This window comes from Mustela lutreola, chromosome 17 (assembly GCF_030435805.1).
Source record: "Mustela lutreola isolate mMusLut2 chromosome 17, mMusLut2.pri, whole genome shotgun sequence".
Taxonomy (NCBI): domain Eukaryota; kingdom Metazoa; phylum Chordata; class Mammalia; order Carnivora; family Mustelidae; genus Mustela; species Mustela lutreola.
In genome coordinates this window covers 43,065,761-43,085,835 of record NC_081306.1, presented here as the reverse complement: position 1 = coordinate 43,085,835, position 20,075 = coordinate 43,065,761, and the positions used below count along the sequence as shown (strand labels likewise).

General features: G+C 52.0%; 1 protein-coding gene across 1 annotated transcript in view; it reads right to left on the bottom strand.

The window, feature by feature from the left end:
• HIP1 (huntingtin interacting protein 1) overlaps window positions 1-13,033 on the bottom strand; it is a 139,759-nt gene extending 126,726 nt beyond the window's left edge. The window contains exon 1 of the mRNA XM_059154928.1: window positions 12,843-13,033. Within this exon, the coding sequence (XP_059010911.1) occupies window positions 12,843-12,962 (120 nt within the window). The 5' untranslated portion in view covers window positions 12,963-13,033. The remainder of the gene's footprint in view (window positions 1-12,842) is intronic.
• Window positions 13,034-20,075: the final 7,042 nt, after the last annotated feature.

Below are 20,075 nucleotides of genomic sequence, written 5' to 3'. Positions count from 1 at the left end.
GAATCTCAAGCAGACTCCCCACTGAACAAGAAGCCTGACTTGGGGCTCAATCCCATGCCCCTGAGATCATGACCTGAGCCAAAATCAAGAGTTGGACATTTAACTTACTAAGCCACCCAGGTGCCCCCAGAAAATTATTTTTGTTATGTGCTACAACCTAGGCCTAAGGGCCTAACCCTGGGAAGGCCAGGATCAGAAGATACTGGCAAGAGTTTTGTAGTGCTCAGCCTGTGCAGATGTACCTGGCAGTCCTAAGTAGAAGACAGAAGACAGTGCCTGGGCAGGAGTGGCCAACTGCAAAAAACTTGTCACTAAGTAATTTTCCTGAGTGAGTGACTTTGGAAGGCTAATTCTTTGGGGACAGGGGGATGGGGGGGCACAAGACGCTCTGACCAACACAGAAAAAGTAACCCATAGAAATTAAGTGCAGCCAGGGTTATCCAGGAGGAAGCGTCTCAGAGAGAGGGAAAGCCAGACAGAATTCAGTGTCTGGAGCTGAGAAATGGGACAGTTAAATTGGAGTAACAAGGGCCAACTGCTGTCAAAAGGCAGTCAAACTCTCCCAGGGCTGCTGCTTTAGGAAATGCATTTTTATAGACCCACCGACTCTCTCTTGCCCCAACCTTTGGGACAATCTCACCCAAGCCCCTCATGTCACAGACTGACTGAAGGCCTACAGAGGGTAGAGACCACGGCAGAACAGGGAGAACCACAACCAGGAGAAGTGAGGCTTCCTGATTCCTTTTTTTTTTTAAATTTTATTTTCAGGGCGCCTGGGTGGCTCAGTGGGTTAAGCCGCTGCCTTCAGCTCAGGTCATGATCTCAGGGTCCTGGGATCGAGTCCCGCATCGGGCTCTCTGCTCGGCAGGGAGCCTGCTTTCTCCTCTCTCTCTCTCTGACTGCCTCTCTGCCTACTTGTAATCTCTCTCTGTCAAATAAATAAATAAAATCTTTAAAAATAAATAAATAAATAAATAAATAAATAAATAAATAAATAAATTTTATTTTCAAGTAATCTCTACACCCAACACCGGGCTTGAACTCACAACCCTGAGATCAAGAGTCACACGCTCTACCGACTAAGCCCGCCAGGTACCCTCAGGCTTCCTATTTCTTCTTTTTCTTTTTTTAAGATTTTATTTATTTGAGAGCGCATGTGAGAGAGAGAGAGAGAGAGAGTGGGGTTGAGGGGCAGACATATAGGGACAAGCAAACTCCCTGCTGAGCAGGGAGACTAAGACATAGGGCTCGAACCCAGGACTCTGGGATCATGACCTCAACTGAAGGCAGACACTCAACCAACTGAACCACCCAGGAACCCCAATTCCTTTTTTTTTTTTTTTTTAGATTTTATCTATCTATCTATCTATTTATTTATTTGACAGAGATCACAAGTAGGCAGAGAGGCAGGCAGAGACGGGGGGCGGGGGGGGGTGGTTTGCAGGAAGCAAGTTCCCTGCTGAGCACAGAACCCAACACAGGGCTCGATCCCAAGACCCTGAGATCATGACCTGAACCGAAGGCAGAGGCTTAACCCTCTGAGCCACCCAGGTGCCCCTCAGGCATCCCAGTTCTTAATTCAGTGCTGTGGGTGCAGCGAAGCCCAGGAATGGGGCACACTCCAGAGCACCTGGGGGAGCCTGAGAAAGGACCAGCACACAACAGGCCCAACCCCGAGGGCAGCTGTTGATTTATTCCCACCTCAGTTTCCTGACTGCAAGTCGGCTCTCTCAAGCAGAGATACCATCATGATGATCCCAGAGGGGACAAAAGGGACTTCCTATCTGTCGTTTTTTTAACAGCACAGGAGGACTTGATTGAGAAAAACAACAACAACAAAAGTAAGGTTAAGTCAATTCTATCTGTGATCCTCATGCTTGGAATTGCACCAAAGAATCCCATGGCCCAGCAGGAAAAAATGTTTTGAACAGGCTGTTGAATTGTTTTTCCAGGATAAGATTTCTGTGAATAAGTGCCAAGTGTGGAAATGCAGTGTTTTATCTATGGCCACAATAAGAACAGATGACATAGCAAAGTGCTGCTCCAGGTCTAAAAGGGTGGCCTGCCTGTGCCTCGAGGCCAGGGCTCCACTAGGCTTCCTGCCCCGGGCTGTGAGTTACCTGTCTTTATCCCCTCTTTGCTTTTATTGCTGCCGTAACAAATTACCACCAATTTAGCAGCTTAAAAGGATGCCCACTGGGGTGCCTGGGTGGCTCAGTTGGTTGGGCATTTGCCTTCAGCTCAGTCACAATCTCAGGGTCCTGGGACTGAACCCTGCATTGCGCCCCGCGTCCAGCTCTCTGCTCAGCAGGGAGTCTGCTTCTCCCTCACCATCTCCCTTTGTGCTTGCTCCCTCAAATAAATAAATAAAATCTTTTAAAAAAGGGGGGGGTGCCCATTTATCAGCTCATGGTTCTGTGGTCTGAAGGCTAACTCAGTTTCCCTGGGCTAAAATCAAGGTGTTGGCAGGGTTGCATTCCTAACTGGAAGCCCAGGGAGAAATTCATGCTACCCTTCCTGTCTTAAGGTCCTTAATTACATCTGCGAAGACCCTCTTACCACGTAACAAAACATACTCGCAGGTGGACACGTTCCGGGGGGAGGCATGCATTAGTTTATCTACCCCATCCCATCATCCCCCGCCCCCGTGGGGCATAAATTGGGAATCCTGGCTCTCAGTCCCCTGGCTCTGGGGGTACCATGACTGCATGAGGAAGCCTCTTTCTGTAAAATGTCCCTCCTGCTGAATTCTCCACTCCTAACGCCCACCTACCTCCTTCTACCAGTGCAGCCAAAACTTCTGCTTTGGTCCGCTGTGACTGAGGCCAAGTACCTTGCCCTTAGCCTTGGGCACCTGCTTCGGAGTGGGAACTGGGCCCTATTCCATTTTATGTTACAGCAACAATCAAATACAATCAGGTCATTCATCATTATTGAGGGCCTACGGGGTCCTGAGCATCACGCTTGGGGAGGCCTACGAAGGAGGCCAAGCTACAGGAAAGCTCACAGTCGAGCGTGGAACAGACATCCGGGTCAACACGGAAACACCATCAGATCTGTCTGTGGAAGTGGGCCGGGGGTGGGGGGGGTGCCCAGGGGCCATCGGAGGCGGGGCTTCAAGGATGAAGAACTGGAAAAAGCGGGAGGCCGAAAAGAATGGTGTGCCACCTGGAGACACACAGAGGCCTGAAGCAGTGCGCCGCCCGAGACAGAGAGAGGCTGCGCGGGCAGGGGCTGCAGGGGAGGCCGAGGGGCATGACAGCCGGGAAAGGTCAGCGCTCTGCCAAGGTCGGCTCTGTGCTGGGCCCCTGAGTTTGAATTTCAGTTTGGAGGAATGCACAGCAAACAGGCTTTTAACACATGGAGTGATACAAGCAGCTGTAACTTTTAAAACTGAACTCTCGGGTGCCCGGGTGGCTCAGTTGGTTAAGCATCTACCTTTGGCTCGGGGGATGATTTCCTGGCCCCGGGATCGAGTCCCGATGCCAGACTTACTGCTCAGCGCGGAGTCTGCTTCTCTTCTCCCCCGAGCCCTCTACTTGTTCTCTCTCTCTCTCTCTCTCTCTAAATGAATAAATAAAATCTTTAAAGGAAATAAAAATACAACAGAACTCTGACAGCCTGGGGGACACTGGAGAGCAGAGAGCAGGAAGGCCAGCTGTGCCATGGGGTAAGCAGTTCAGGCTCAAGACAAAGGCATGACGGCCTGAAGGAAGGTGGAAACTACTTCTTCTGTGGAGCGCCATCAAGGAACTGAGGAGACAGAACAACTACAGGAGAGAGGGATGCCAGACACGACCAGGAGAATTGCAGCTTCAAGGGCCAGGGAGGGTTTCTAAACTGGGATTGTCGAACACCGAGAGCAAAAGACAATGAGCGAGTTCGTGGCAAAGGACAGGGTTCAGGATTAGGTGTGTTAGGTTATTTGGGGGGATTGGGGCTTTTTGTTTTGTGTTGTGTTCTATCAGCAGTAATGGCCTTAGACAGTACAGGGAGGTCCCTTTCTGGAATAAGCATCTCAAGGGAAGTAGCCGATCTCGAGTCACTTCCAAGCATGAGTCAGGGAGCTGATGTTGGGTAGGAAGTCCCCGGGAGCCACCCACAGTTACAGAGACCTGGTCTCCTCGGGGGCCCAGCCTCCCGCTGGCTACAGTCATGCCCACGTGAGCCCAGACTCGGGGGGTACTTATGAGGGTTCACAGTTCAGCACGGGGACCAACTCTGGCTGATACTTCCTGCACATGTTTTATCCTTCATTCTGCAAACCCTTCTCAAGCAGAGTCCCTTGGCGCCAGAGGCCGCGTCGGAAGCCCGAGGCTACGATGATGAATTAGGTACCTGACATACGGTCTTGGAATGCCTGCCTTGTGCCAAGGCTGGAGAGGCAGAGCCCTGGGCTGACCTGTCACTGGAAGGGAAGCTTCCCTGGATCCTGCCCAGAGAAGAAACCACACAGCTCATGCCTGTCGATCTCTGGCTGAAGGATTATGGAAAACAGGGGGGAAGACTATAGCATGGGTCAAGACAGATCCAAGAAAAACCAGAGGAGGCATTTGCTTCCAGCCCAATATGGGAGCAGGGGTCACGTGACAGACAGTATGTCATAATCTCACTCACAAACACACACACACACAGCAACTGTCTAAGCTAACAACTGTCATTGTGGGCTAGCCCCAAGTGTCTCACAGAACCAGTGTCAGGTCCGTGTTTCTGCCATGTTCCCAGGTGACATTCCCCAAGCTCCTATGTTCCCACAGTAACTTATCAAGTGAGATTTGATCTAGATTTTTGGAACACGAGCCAAGCTCAGGACCGTGTGTTCCGGAAGTCCACCACACAGACCAAGCCACCAAGGAGCCCCTTTCCCCCTTACTTCTTTATAGATTTACCATCCAAGCAGCACACTACATACCCATTTCACTTTGCCTGTTTTGTGAACCTGCTTTCAGTGGAAGCATAGAGGGTGTCTGGATGGCTCAGTCCGTTAAGCGTCTGCCTTCAGCTCAGATCATGATCCCAGGGTCCAGGGATCGAGTCCCGTACTGGGCTCCCTGCTCTGCCCTTACCCGCCCTCCCCCCGGCTCATGCTCTCTCTCTCTCTCAAATAAATAAATAAAATCTTAAATAAACAAATAAATAAATGGAAGCATACAGAAAGTGTCCTTTTGGGTCGGCCTTTATTTCGCCCACTGTTACATGTGAAGGTTCATCCATGCTGTCGAATGTGATTATGGTTTATTACCTAATTATTATTATTATTATTATTATTTATTTATTCTCCTTGTGCAACATCCCAATGAGAGCCCGCATCTCAATGCCTACGGTGGACGGACTTCTGGACTGCCTCCAGTTCGGAGTTCTTACAGAACATGATGATGAGTATCCTTCCAACTGTCTTCCGTGCGCTGCTGCTGGGTCTAGAGCGCACAGTGGAAGTGCTGGCCTGCTGAGTCTGCAGACCTTTAATTTTAGGATAACGCTGGACTGTGGTCCAATGTGGTCGCACCAGCGTAAAGTCCCATCAGCAATGCATGGACATTTCCAACTAATTCACATTCTGATGCTTGGCACAGTTGGCTTTTCTTTTTTTTTTTTTCTTTAAGATTTTATTTACTTATTTTAGAGACACAGAGAGAGAATGAGCACACGCCCACACAAGTGGAAGGAGGGGCAGAGGGAGAGAGACAAGCAGACTCCGCAGTGAGCACAGAACCCAACATGCGGCTCGATCCCAGGACCCTGACTGAGATCATGACCTGAGCTGAAGGCAAGAGCTGGATGTTTAACTAACTGAGCCACTGAAGAGCCCCTTTTTAAATTTTTATTTCAGTCACACTGATGGGCATTGAGTGGTATCTCATTATAATTTTAATTCGCATTTTCTTGATGAACCTGCGCATTTTCATATGTTTACTTTTTTTACGTATTCTGGATATAGGCCCTTTGGTAGCTACATGTCTTGCAAAAAACTTCTGGGAGGAATTGCGAAAGTCCAAATTAATCAATTAGAAAAGACAGAAAGAAAACCTCTGTGATTTTTCTAAGTTACCAGGCCCAGACCAGGCTTCCCTTTAATAAAAGATATGAAAAGAAAAGTATACAGTTTGAGATTCAAGAGCCAGCAGGTCCGAGCCTCTGCCCGGCCACTTCCCGAGTGCCCTTGGGCAAGTCGCCTACGCCCTCCAAGCCTCAGTGTCCACCCTTGAGAACAGACCGCTATTATCGCACAGTTGTTCTGCGGCTGAAAAGAGGTTATGTGCAAATGTGCTTTTATAAACTGCAAATCTGTTAAAATCAGAAGCAATCGGCCACACTGGCTTCCTGAATGGCCCAGCCCAGCTTCCTGAGCTGTCTCACAGCGCGAACAGAGGCAGTGGTCATAAGCTTTCAGATCGGAGAAACCCCCCACCCTCCCTTCTACTGTCTGAGCCACAGGACACCTTCCATCCCTGCCCCTCTCCCTCCACAGTGTCGGACTGTCCTGCCCACGGGCCAGGAACAGGGCTCCTCCCAGCCTGCCCAGGCAGGAAAACAGGAAGCAGCCCCCACCCTGCCAGGAGGTGGGGCTGACAAGCTCCCTTTCCTAGGTGGGCATCTCTCCAGGCCATCAACCCTCTGGACGCAGGAGCACTGGGCGTCTGGCCCGCCACGCCACGCTCCGGTCTGCGCCACACTTTGTCCCGAGGTGGTGGACTAAGCGGGCGGTGGACAGGAAGTGTAGAACGGTCCTCCTCAGTGCCTTGCCGACACGCCAGGCAAGGAACCCTTTCAGTGCCCCAGTGGCGCTGGGACTCTGCTTTCCTGGGCCACATGGATGCTCCTCACCCCACCCGAAGGTCCGGCACCAGCCATTCCCATGCGCCCTGTTCTGCATATGGGGGACACGTGGGAGTTTCTCCGGAGAGCAGTTGAGAGCTCAGATGAAACGCGTGTCCTTATCCCGCAGTGGGGAAACCCCGCTTACAGGAATTTTATGAGCTCAAGTGTTTGAGAGCTGAGAATCTTGTCCAGCCTCCCCATTTTGAAATGAGAAATCAGTGGCTGAGCCAGATCTGCTCACTCCCCAGGGAGCGCTCTCCTATGACTGTGCGCTCATCCCGCCACCCCTGCAAACTCCAGCAGCTGCCCAGGCCACAGCCAGGTGCCTGGGAGCCAGGCCACTTTCTCTCCATTCCTGGTAAGACCTCCGAGCTCAGAAAGGCCCATCTGAAGCAGAAAGAAGCAGAGAGCAGCCCCGGGAAGTCCACAAGCACGCGTTGGGAATGTTCAGCCAGTGCTCTGAACTGCACGGAAATACAAAATCCTCTTAATCATTCAAAACCACGAGCCCCCATTCTGTCTCTAGAGACTCTGCAGGCTTCCTCCTAAATGGGGACCCGGGGCACATAAGCCCAGCACCCAGGGCGGGCACTCAGTAAGAATTAATCACAGGAGAAATCATAGGAGACAGAGGGGGAGCCTCCGAACTGGGCAAAGGAAAGAGAAGTACGCCGCAAGCCGAGGCCTGCCTCCAGCACCCAGGCTCCCTGGAGATCAGCCGACAGACTGTTTCACATTCACGCACTTGGCCAACAGGCCCAGTGCCTGCCTCCTGCGAGGGCTCACTTGGCACAGCACGAAGAGCCAGACCCTGCCCCCAAGAGCTTCCAGTCTGGGAGAGAAGCCACGGCCCAGACCTGGATGAATGGGACAGACATACAGTAGCTACGGGCGCCCTGCTTGCTGGACTACCTGATCCGGCTGGAAGCAGCCGGCAGGGACCACCTAGTGGAGGGAGGCGAGGCAAGTGAAGGCCTGGAAAAGAGAGGGACCAGGGACCCTGAGGTGCCACGTCATGCACGGTCTCTGGGGAGCCAGCAAAGGTTCTTGAGGGAGGGAGTTCCAGGAGCAGGGCTGGGCTTTGAGACAAGCCATCTGGTCCCCGCTCTTTGGGAGGCAGGGAAGATGGGAGTACGACCAACACAGGCAAGAGGCAGTAAGGGGCGGGGACGGTACAGAGCAAAGGAGCGACATCGCACCGCCTGATGCGGCTGCGCGGAGGAAAGGGAGGACTCGGAACGGACGCCGAGGAGATGATGGGGACTGACGGGGACCAGACACCAGCATTCGAAGGTGGGGAAGGCCCGAAGGAGTCTGGGGCATGTGTGGTTTATCCGGGGGCAAATGACCCACGGGAAGTGGTCACACAGGCCAGGAAGTCGGGAGACAGACGTGGGGAGGTGGCGTCACGGACACAGGAACAGACACGGTCAGATGAGGGGAGCGCAGAGGAAGTGGACAGAAGGTGAAAGAGAAGTGGGGTGAGGTTAGCACCTTGGGGACCCAGCTGCTGGCTGGAGGAAAGAAGAGAGCTGAGGAGGCCAGGCGGTGACACAGGGGTGGCGATCGGGCACCGCCAGGCTCTGGGGCCGGGGTTCCCGAGTTTGGGTCCCAGCTCGGACCCCTCCTTCAGAACTTTGAGCTGGCTGTGAACGCGTCTAAGGTTTGATTTCCTCATCTGTAAAACATGGATCACACGTCATAAATTCGTTCCAAGAACTGAGGGGTGTGGTTCATTCAAGGCCTTTACCACGTGCACATAGTAAACGTGGTGAATGTCAGCTGTTCCCGCCATTACCAATGAGAGGAAGCCGGAGGTGTATGAGCTCAAAGAAAGCTCTTAGCATCCTTTCCACCTTGTCAATACCAACTAAGGGAGCCAGCAGGGATCGGATGGGAAGACAGTGGCGTTCGTGTTAGCAGCCATTCCCAAGCTGCCGGGGTTGAGAAGCATTGATCGCTCTGGTCCAATCCCACGATTGGACTGTACTGAAGATCCTGAGCGAAAATGGTAGAAACACCCCATGACTTAAACACAGAAAAGAGGATGTGGGCTTGGTCATCAGGTTTTCGGATGGCTTCTCTGTTTACTTGCTGTGTGACCGTGGGCAAGTCACGTGGCCTCTCTGAACTTCAGCTAGTAAACAGGATAATGGCAATCAATCACTCAGGATGTGTCTAGTGCCCACCAGGCCCTCCATAAGTATTTGTTTCTGCCTTTTCTTCTCAGGAGTCCAAGTTTCCTGGCTCTTCCCAACTCAGGGTTGGTTAGGATCCTGCTCTCTGTAGTAGGATCGACCCAAACAGATTGGGACCAAAGGCTCCGTGTTTCCAGAGCACCATCGTCTCCTCTGATCTCAGCAATCACTGCCAGAGAGCAAATTTCAACGTGCACAGGGCTACCCAGGGCTCTGGCTGAAATGAAAGCTCTCATTCGGTAGAGCTAACAGCTCCCGAAATGACGGTGCTGTACGTCCTCTGACCTCTGTGTACGAGAGCCAGGTCGTGGCTGGTCTCCCTCCCAGCTGACTCACCAGCTCCTCCTGGCTGGTCTCTTTATCTTACTCATCTCTGCGTCCCCTCCACGCTATGTGCTCACTAAATGGATGGTAGCAAAAAAATAAACAAACCATAGAGAAAACCATTTTCCGGCTAAGTAAATATAGACAGGGCATTTGGTGTGTCTACGAACGTCAGCCCTCCTGGTTCATTCCAGAATTGCCCTGCTGGCCAACATGAGGACAGGGTGGGGGAAAGGGCCTGAAACCTGGACTCCTGGATCTGAATCCTGCTTTTCAATCATCTATGAGTGGCCCTGGGCAAGTCACTAAGCTCTCATCCATAACATGGGCATGGTAATAGCCAACCACAGTGTAGCCCCAACATAGTTAAATCATGCTGTATAAAGTGCTAGGGCAAGGCAGCTTTCTCATAGCAGCTTCTTTGAGGGCAAGAACCACTTTTCATTCCCCTAGAGCCTAAAGGTTGCTTGTGATGGGCTGGATGAGGGACACCTAGAGATGGGGGCTGCAGCAGGTGAGTCTGGGGTGCTTGCTCCAGCAGGGACACTGGCCTGACCGGAAGGAAGGCAGAGAAATTACAGTCCTCTGATAGGCATGGGGCAGGGCTCCTGAGAGAGCAGGAGACAAAGCTGGACTAGGAGGGAACTTGGTGCCATTAGGAAAAAGCATCGGGTAATTACAGAAATCCCCGGCCGCCCTGAGCTGAGCTACCCACCCAGGCGAGGGCTTCCTGCGGAAAGTAACAAATCATTGTCTACTCCCATCCATAGCTGGATCCCCACGAACACAAGCCACAGGAACCTGAAGACACAGGTGAGACAGTAAGAGTAATCTTGCCCCCATGAAGCTCCTAGACCGTATAAGGTAGCAGGTGCTGGGGGCTGAGAGCAGGGAGCAGCCAGCTTCTGCAACTGCCTCCACCTGGGCCACTGAGCCTCACCGGCATTCACCTCCAGATGTCTCCTTTGTGGATCCCCATTTCTGGAACACCCCCTTCCCTTCTCTCCACTTTCATGCCAGCTGGTGGTTAGATCCTGGTGAGGGCTCCCAACCTCTCCCCACACCCACAGCCGGGTCTTTCTGCATAGAAAGACCGGGGTCTTGGTCATTATCACCTTACCTAGGAATATTTCTGTCCCCTACTGAAGAGTTCATCAGAGCCTGCACCATTACTCACACGCATGCTTCCTTAGGTCTCCCCGGATTACAGCAAGAATCACTAAAAGCGTGCTCCCAAGTTCACAAAAACGCCTTCAGGCTGGCAACACAAGCCAGTGGTTAAAGGCTGGGACCACTTCCCGCTGTGTGACCTTGGGCAGGTGACTTAACCTCTCTGTGCTCCAATGTCCTCACGGAAAATGGGGCTGATACCCACCTCACCGGTCCTTGCAGAGATTAAAGAAGGTAATACAATAAAGTACTTAGAGCAGTGCCAAACGTGATAATTAGCTACGTGATAATTATCACGACACCTTGGCTGATCTCACGGTCTCTCAACTCATTAAAATTTTTTTCTAACTCATTTTTATATCTCATAACACCCTGGATTCATTCAAAGTCCTCAAACAAAACGAGCTTTTGCAGACTGCCTAATGCCAAGTTTTGGCATTGTTCGTTTTTCTTCACTCTCCCACCCCCTCCCCTTACGGTTTGAATAATAGAAAAACTCTCTTTTCCTGCTCAAGCCTGCCTCCTCCTCTCTCTCACCCCACCCCACCGGTCAACGAGCCACTCAGAGGCAGTCAATTACAAGTGTTCCACGTGTAAAATACACCAGAGTCTCCTTGCTGGGCTGTCCCTGGATAGCCAGGGGACACGCCAGCCCTGGGGGGAAGCTTTCACAAACCTAATTACCATTGGTATAATGGGTCAAAGTTTTATGCGTATGCCTCTAGCGCTCCGGTTTTTAGTTCTTTGAGACTCCAGATGGGCTGGGTTATCACAAAATAACATCTAATTTCATTTCCTTTCCCATTAAAAAAAAAAAAAAAGTAGGAAGAAGAAAGCTATTCACACCGCCTGCTGGAGCAAGAAGTCTCAGGGCCAGGCAGTGAGTTGAGGCAGTTAATACACAAAGTGGACAAGCCATCCGAAAGCTGCTTTCTTTGCAGGGGTCCAGTCCACAAAGCCAGAGAAAAGAAGTCTCCCCAGCCGGTCCACGGGAGGCCGAGAAGGGAACTGCTGTCATTCCTAATGCTCCTATCCCTCCCTGGGGTAGGATGACCCAAGGAGGGGACACTCCCTCCTTTCCATCACCCAGACACACCTGCAACCGGTCAAAAGCTTTCTGGAAAGAGAAGAGGCTGAACCTGCAGGGGAAAGCTTGATCCTTTACAAGATTCCATACACAGACTCTGTCAGGTCCTCGCAAGCTTTTCAACCTAAAACCCCAAAGCCCTTCCTTAACATTGTACTGTGTTTAGGGATGGGGGGCGGAGCAGAACACAGCAGGGGGGACCAGCCTCTGGCAGTAGAGGCCCAGCTGGATCTTCAAAGGTTCCACCCCGAGCGCAAGGGCGAGGAACAAATCTGCCCGCACAACTTTGGCACTGGGATTAGAAGAAGTGCTGTGCCCTTTGAAATGGGATTTTGCATACAAACGAGCTGATGCACACCAGAAACATGTCAGCTTTATTCAGTCCAATCAATACACCAGGCATTCGAACTCCGAGGTAAAAATGGATTGTGGCTTTTTGTTGATGCCACTGGGGAATTTTGGCCCCCAGCCCTGGTCAGGCTGGACAAATAGGGCAGTCTGCCTGCTCGCTGTCAGGCACATCTTGGGGATGAAATCAACACCCCATTATCAGGGCTCTGGGCACCACTGGGCAGCTCATCCTGACCAGCAGCGGGCTGTCCGGCCAATGAACTGACCCTGGCCCCTGGCCGGCCCCCTCCTCCAGCCCCCATTTTCCAAGCTCGGCCACACGTCGCATTTCCTACATTCCTTCTCGCCGCCCAGACCCCTCCAGCCCGGCCCTCTGAGGCCGACAGCTGGGGGTGGTGTGAGCCAAACAGGAGGCACTAGGAAGCGGGTGCTAGGGTGGGGGGAATGTCAGTGCAACCCAGAAGCGATCGAGAGGGCAGGAAAGGGGTCCCCGCTTCGCATCCCAGTGCAGCGCTCCGCTCTCCGCCGCCACACTTGCCTCTCCGAGGGGCCCCCCAATGAGCTTCCCTTGCCGAGGGGCTCTCCTTCCATTCGGCCCCTCGTGCGTCCCTTCCGCTCTCACCGCCCCTGTGACCCCTGCCCTGTCCCTCCGCACAGATCGCGTCAGCTCCTCCAAGCCGCCCTGCCCGTCTCCCCAGGCCAGCTGGGATAACCCCGGGTCCCCGACCTCCCCAGGAGCGCCTCGACCTGCGCCCCGGAGGCTCCCTCTCGCGGCCCCCTTGCCCCTTCCTCCCCTGGACCTGAAGACCTCTACCCCCTTCAAAGCCCCTCCCGGACACTGCGTCTCTCGGGATGCCCCAGCCACGCATGCCCCGGGGTCGCCCGGTCCTCACCTGAGTCCGCTCAAAGCTCTCCCGCTCGGCCGCCTCTATCCCCGCGCCCACTCCGCGCCGGCTCAGCACCTTGGGCAGGGGGTTGGGCACCTGCTTCATGGAGCTGGCCATCCGGTCCATGTCGCCGCGCGGAGCCGACTCAGGCGTCCTCAGCCGCCCCGGGATCCCCACGGCGCCGCCCGCCCCGCCCTACCCGCTGGGATCCGGCGCTAACGGGACGGCTTCCGCCTCCCATTGGCTGAGGGCGCTGCTTCTCTCCCGAGGCCCCGCCCCACCCAGAGGCTTCCCCGCCCGCCCCCGCCCCCCTCCAGAGCCCCTCAGCGCGCCCCGCCCACCTGGGCGAGCCGGCCCTCGAGGCGCGCCGTGACTAGCCCGGACGACTGTCAGTCACCGGATCCACCCGCCTCCTGCGGGGGCGGGGCTAAGGGCGGGCCCGGGGCTGCCCTGACCTGCCCTCGCCCGCCCCGCCCCCGACGCCCAGCGCGCAGCCCTCTCCGCCCCTTCCCCGCGAGCGGCGCGCTTCTCCGCGGCGGGCGCTGCCGGGTCCCCGCGCGGTGGGCGGGGGTCACGTGGGCGGGAGCCCCGGGCCTCCCGCGGAGAATCCAGGCCCCCGGGGAAGAGCCTGTTTTCGCGGCTCCGGCCGGGACTGGGAAGCGCAGGGTGGACCCGCTCGGCGGCCGCAGCCCCGGGAAGCGCAGCCCCAGGCCCGGCTCCCGCCGGAAGGGTCAGCGTCCCGCACCCAGCTCCCTCTGCTTCTGCCCGTGTCCTGACCCTGCCCTGCTGCCCTGCCCATCCCCTTTGCGATGATCGCCTACCCGGGGGTACCGGGCTGGGTCAGTGGGAGCCTTCCAGCACCTTCTATCCAAACCTCTCCCGGTCTGGAACCGGCCAGGATGTATTCATGGGTAGAAACCCGTTTCTGTTTCTGTTTATCCGCGAGCCTGAGCCGCCCGTCCGGTCCTGCTCCGATGTCCGCCGGGGTACCGACAGGCAGGGGGAAGTGCGATCCTTAGCGGAAACGCTGGAGAAAGAAATTTCCCGTTAAATGCCAGTGTTGGGGTTTTGAAGATAAATGCTTTGAAATTCTGAAGTCAAGGAAGGCATGCATATTTTTTAAAACTAAGAGCTTTTGATAAAAATTCACAATTTCAATGGAGAAGCGAGCGAGGGGGTGGGCCTTTGCAGGCACTAGCGAACCCCTGAAGGCGTTTGCTCAGACCTGTGCTTTTGGGGTAGGGAGGCTGGCATTGTGTGGACCAGGTTATGGGGGCGAGAAGGAAGGGAGGGAACCCACCCGGGAGACCCCTGTGGTAGGTGAGAGACGCTGAGGGCCCGCGAAAGAATGAGGAGGAAGTTCTTGTTCTCCGGGAAGTTATGGGAATAGGCGTGGATGTAAGGGAGGGAGGAGGAACTGGTGGGCTCAGAAATGCTATAGAGGAAGGTTTTAAGGGCAGCGGCGTGATGGCGGGGAGATTGCCTTGAGGCCACATGGGCGGAGCTAGCTCGCTGGTTTCACCTTTTCTTAAAGTGTGTTTCTATGGGAGACTTTGTGAGTGACTCCCCTTGGGTTTCTCTGGTTTTCCAGTGGTGAGCTGTCACCTAAATTTCAAGGCTTTGTGTCTGGGAGGATGGTGATGACAATAAAGGAGGAGGGAAGCCCAGTAGAGAAGATGACTTCTAGAAAAGGAGATGACTTCCATTTCGGACAGACCAACGCCCGCATAGACTTAGCCAAAGGATGGCTGAGCCCAGGGAGGAAGAATCAGAAAAACCCAAGGAACGTCATGGCCAAAGGGGGTGTATCAGCCAACTGGGGGCTTTGGGGAGATAGGGATAGTCAATGAGAGCGTGTTTGGGGACCATGGCGTGTTTGGGTACCATGACGTGTGTGGGTCAGAGTGGCAGGAGGGTGGGGGGCTTGCCCACTGGAAGGGCTGACTGAATTGAAGAAGGAAAGCAGGCATACCCCAGTGTGCCCTAGAAGCAGGGGACCAACCAGGGATGGCGAAGAACCCAACAATTAGAAGGGGTTTCTAAGGGGGGAGCTGTTTGTCAGCCCTAGACCTGAAGGGACAAGGGGAGGGAGCTGTGCCCCCAACAAACTGGGGGCTGTAGTCTTGGGAAAGGAGGCATCTGGCCAGAGCTATGGCCATAAGTGGAAAACCAGTCACTGGAGGGACACAAGTCTCTAGCTCTCCTGTCCTCAGATTTCCTACTGGTGCCTTCCATTGGCCAAGCCTCGCGGGAAGAGTGGGGTTAGGGGACAAGGATGATGCAACGGCACTGCCTCCACCTCTCCTTCCAGGGACAAAGCAGAGCTGAGAAGAGTAGAGGTTGGGTTCAGCCCAACATGGGCATTCACAGGAGTATGTCTATAGCGAACACAGACAATATGGACATTGTCCACATTGTCCTTACCTCTGTGTGCCCATTCTTAGCCTGCACCCATCTCTCACTCTGGATGGAGCTAGAGTGACTTAGAACCCTTTGCCCAGAGTTTATGGCTTCAATAAACAAGGGCCCTTTAAACAGGGATTAAGAGATCAGCCTACTTCTTATTAGGATAAACCAGAGTAGGAATCAGGAATTTGTGGTTTGGAGGCACCCCGTGGAGAAACAAGCAGGCGGGTTAACCTTCTTCCCTGAAACTTAGAGTGAGTTAAAAATAAGGATTTTCCACTTGCTGCCGCAACCGGAAAACCCTTTGCCAGGGGTTGAGGGAAGCACTGCCCCAGGCTGTAATCTACAGGACTCTGCTAGTTTCCTTCAGCTCTTAAGGTCTCTCCCAGCAATATAGGAACCACATGTACGGTCGTCTCCCCCTTATCCGCAGTTTCACTTTGTGATTTTAGTTCCCACAATCTGAAATGTTACATGGAAAATTCCAGAAATAAACAACCCGTGCGATTTAAACTGCGCACCGTTCTGAGTAGCTTGATGGAACCTCGCGGGTCCTGCTGCTCGGTCTTGCCCAGGATGTGATTCATCCCTTTGTCCAGCGGATCCACATGGTAGATACGCTACCCGCCTGTTAAATCACTGTGTCACAGTGCCCGTGTTCAAGGAACCCTCATTTTACTTAATAATGGCCCCAGAGCACAAGAACGGTGATGCTGGCCATTTGGATATGCCGAAAACTAGCTGTTAAAGATGAAAGCTCTCAGGGCGCCTGGGTGCTCCATGGGTTAAGCCTTCGGCTCAGGTTATGATCCCAGGGTCCTGGGATCGAGTCCTGCATCAGGCTCCTTGCTCAGCGGGGAGCCTGCTTCTCTCTCCACCTCTGCCTGCCTCTCTGCCTGCTTGTGTGCTCTCTCTCTCTCCTTCTCTCTGACAAATAAATAAATAAAATCTTAAAAAAAAAAAAGAAAGCTCTCTACTTAATGAGAAAAAAAATTGTATGCTGAAAATGCTAAGGTCAGTGGTTAAGTTCTCACTTACATCTTGTATCCATGAAACTGAAGAAGGAAAAAAAATTCTAATGGTAGTTTCTACTTTTGTTGATCTCTTACGGTGCCTAATTTATCAACCAAACTTTGTCATAAGTATGGAGAGGGAGAATAGTATTTATAGGTTTCAAAGTTACTGGTGGTTTCTGGCTCCACTGGGGATCTTGGAGACTATCCTCTGTAGATCAGAGCAGACCATTGTATCATATCTTCCTGGTGTCTGGACGTGGAAGTCTAATCTCTGGGAAACCCATAGTGGGGTAAGTGTCTTATTACCTGATTCTCTATAACAGGTAAAATTGGCCCCTCCCCACACCTAGTTTGGATCTGGTTTAGTATCTGGCCTGAGGTTATATTAGCTGGTCACATTATTCCTACCGGCTCCTGGAGCTCAAGGACACATGTTTTAATAGCTTTAATAAGATATAATTAATATACATTAAACTGCATATATTTGAAGTATACAATTTGATGAGCTTTGACACATGAAACTACTACTATCAAGATAGTGAACATAGGTGACGCCTGGGTGGCTCAGTTGGTTAAGAGGCTGCCTTCGGCTCAGGTCATGATCCCAGCGTCCTGGGATTGAGTCCTGCATGGGGCTCCTTGCTCCGCAGGGAGCCTGCTTCTCCCTCTACCACTCTGTCTGCCTGTGCTCACTGTCTCTCTCTCTCTCTGATAAATAAATAAATAAAATATTTAAAAAAAAAAAAAAGGAAATACTGCAGGATAACCTTGACCAAAGATGTGAAGGGCAGGTACCCTGAAACCTAGAAAACAGTGCCGAGAAAAAGTTAAGACTTAACCAACAGAGTGATACGCCATGTCCGCAGATCTGAACCTTAATGTTGTTAAGATGTTGGTTTTTCTGTGGACCAATTTGTAGATTCAATGCAGTTCCGGTCAAGTTTCCAGAAAGACTTTTGTAAAAACTGGGGTGCCTGGGTGGCTCAGTGGGTTAAGCCTCTGCCTTCAGCTCAGGTCATGATCCCAGGGTCCTGGGATCAAGCCCCGCACGGGCTCTCTGCTCAGCGGGGACCCTGCTTCTCTCTCTCTCTCTGCCTGCCTCTCTGCCTACTCGTGATCTCTGTCTGTCAAATAAATAAATAAAATCTTTAAAAAAAAAAAAGACTTTTGTAAAAACCACTATGATCATTCTAACATTTGTATAGAAAGATAAAGGAATTAGAACATCCAAAACAACTCTAAAAAAAAAAAACACACATGTCAAGAACTTACGTTACATGATCAAGACCTAGTAGGAGCCTACAGTAATCAAAACAGGGTAGTATTGGTGATGAAGCAGCTGTGTCAACCAAGAGAACAGATTAAAGAGTGCAGAAATGGACCCCCGTGTATACGGTCAGTTGATTTCCCCCAAAGGCAGGCAAGGCAGTTCAGTGGAAGAAAGATAGTCTTTTTAACAAATGGTGCTTAAACAATTGGATAGCCGTATGCAAAAATAATAATAATAATAATAGTAATAATAATAATAATAATAAAAGGGGGGGCACCTGGGTGGCTCAGTCGGTTAAAGCCTCTGCCTTCAGCTCAGGTCATGATCTCAGGGTCCTGGGATAGAGCCCCGCATCGGGCTCTCTGCTCAGCAGGGAGCCTGCTCCCCCCGCCCCTGCTGCTCCTCTTGCTTGTGTTCTCTTGTTTGTTCTCTCGCTTTCTTTTTCGAACAAATGCTAAAAAAAAAAAAAAAAAACATTTAAAAAAAAGGAAAAGAGAAAAATCTTAGGGACCTTAAGTTTGGTAAAGGTTGCTTAAAAGGATGAAGTATAAAAGGAAAAGGAAAAAAAAATAGTAAATTGGACTTCAACCCCATTTAAAACCTGTGTTCTTCGAAAGACCGCTATAGAAATGAAAAAGAAGACCAGAGCGCCTGGGTGGCTCAGTTGGTTAGGAGACCGCCTTCAGCTCAGGTCATGATCCGGGATCCTGGAATAGAGTCCTGCGCAGGGCTTCGGGCTCAGCAGGGAGCCTGCTTCTCCCTCTCCCTCTGCTGCTCCCCCTGCTTGTGTGTGCTCTCTCTCTCTCTCTCTGACAAGTTAAAAAAAAAAAAAAAAAATCAAAGACCAAAATGTGCTACCTACAGGAATTTTGACCTACACGAGTTCATCGTGTAGGTCACTTGCACATTTAAAATCATAATACATAAATCTCAGTTTTTACTTCGTGTTTATTCTGTGGTTGGTTCCAGGTAAGATTTTCATTTTGAAAGTGGATTTCAAAGAAAACAAACAGCAAAAAGATTTGAGAGGCGGGGCTGGGGCCCGGGCGGAGTCACCGCAAGCCTGGAAAGGGACAGTCCCTACGCACGAATCAGTGGGTGTCCCAGGCCAGCGGCTGTGGCCCAGGGGTCGCGATGGGCCTCCCGCCCCGCCCCCCACCCTCGCCACTCCTGCTGCGGGCGGAGGATGGGCAAGCGCGGGCAGCCTGCACCAGCCCTGCCGGGTGAAAACAAGAAGGAGGAAGAGTCACCTAAAAGCGGCGGAAAGTGGGAAAAGTTCACAAGAAGGACGAAACAATAGAATCGCGCAGTGCGCTTGTCTGCGCCACGGACCGTGCGAGCTCGGAAGCGCCACCGGAAAACACTGACAAGCTCCTTCACTGCTTCTCTTAAGGACACCAGAGGCAACCCGGCGGGAGAAGCAGGACACAGATCAGGGTGTGAATGACTTTGCAGAAACACAACTGAAGCACTTCCGTTCATCTAAACTTTAGGCTGAGCCTGACTTTTTTTCCTTCCTTTTTTTTTTTTTTTTTTTTTTTTTTTAATTGTTGTTTTCCCTCCTCGGTCTCCCTCTCGCTTCTTCACCTCTGGTCCCACCCAGTTACCAAATGGGATTGACTCGCTCAGGTGCATTACAACACCTCCTTCTTTTCCTCTTTCCTCCATGCGACTTTGAACTTGAATCTTGGAACCCCAACCATGCACTTGGCACTGCTATTCCTGGGCTGGTTTTCAGACCTGTTGGGTATCCCATTACCTTCCCAGAGGGGCAAGGGCTCAGGTCAGCCTGGAGCTCACCTGTCTGAGGACAGATAACCACATTCAGGACTTCCCAGCTGGAAGGACACACAGAACAGGTGTCCAGGCGGGTTGGGGAGATAATCCCAGCAATGAAAATGTTAAAGAACTTGGTGTAGGGTTGATTGACTTAATACACCCCTTCAAAACTGGAAAAGGTCCTTATGCTAAAATCCTGACTGGCCGTAACCTAGCCTCAAGGCAACTTTTCGGTTAAAACAAGGGAACATTTGGGGCGCCTGGGTGGCTCAATGAGTTAAGCCTCTGCCTTTGGATCCGGTCATGATCCCAGGGTCCTGGGATCGAGCCCCACATTGGGGCTCAGCGGGTAGCCTGCTTCCCCCCCCACACCCCCCTGCCTGTCTCTCTGCCTACTTCTGATGTCTCTCTGTCAAATAAATTAATAAAATCTTTAAAAAACAAAAAACAAAAACAGAACAAAACAAGAGAACATTTGATGTTGTGGGGTTTTCCTGCAGTAAAGTATAGTGAAGGATAGAGTCGGTTAAGGGAAGGTATTTCAGCCCCAGAATTAGATAGTAAAAGTGCTGATTCCTGATTGCCATAAATGAGGTCCCCGAACTTCTCTGGACCAGTTTCCTTACCTCTAGAACGACTTGGTGAGTTTCAGATCTGGTCATTTTGAACTATACGGGATAGATGAACCACGGCCCTTTGTGAAGGATGTTTTCCCTGCAAAGATATGTGGCAAGATACATCTTCCAATGTAAGAAAATACCATTAAAG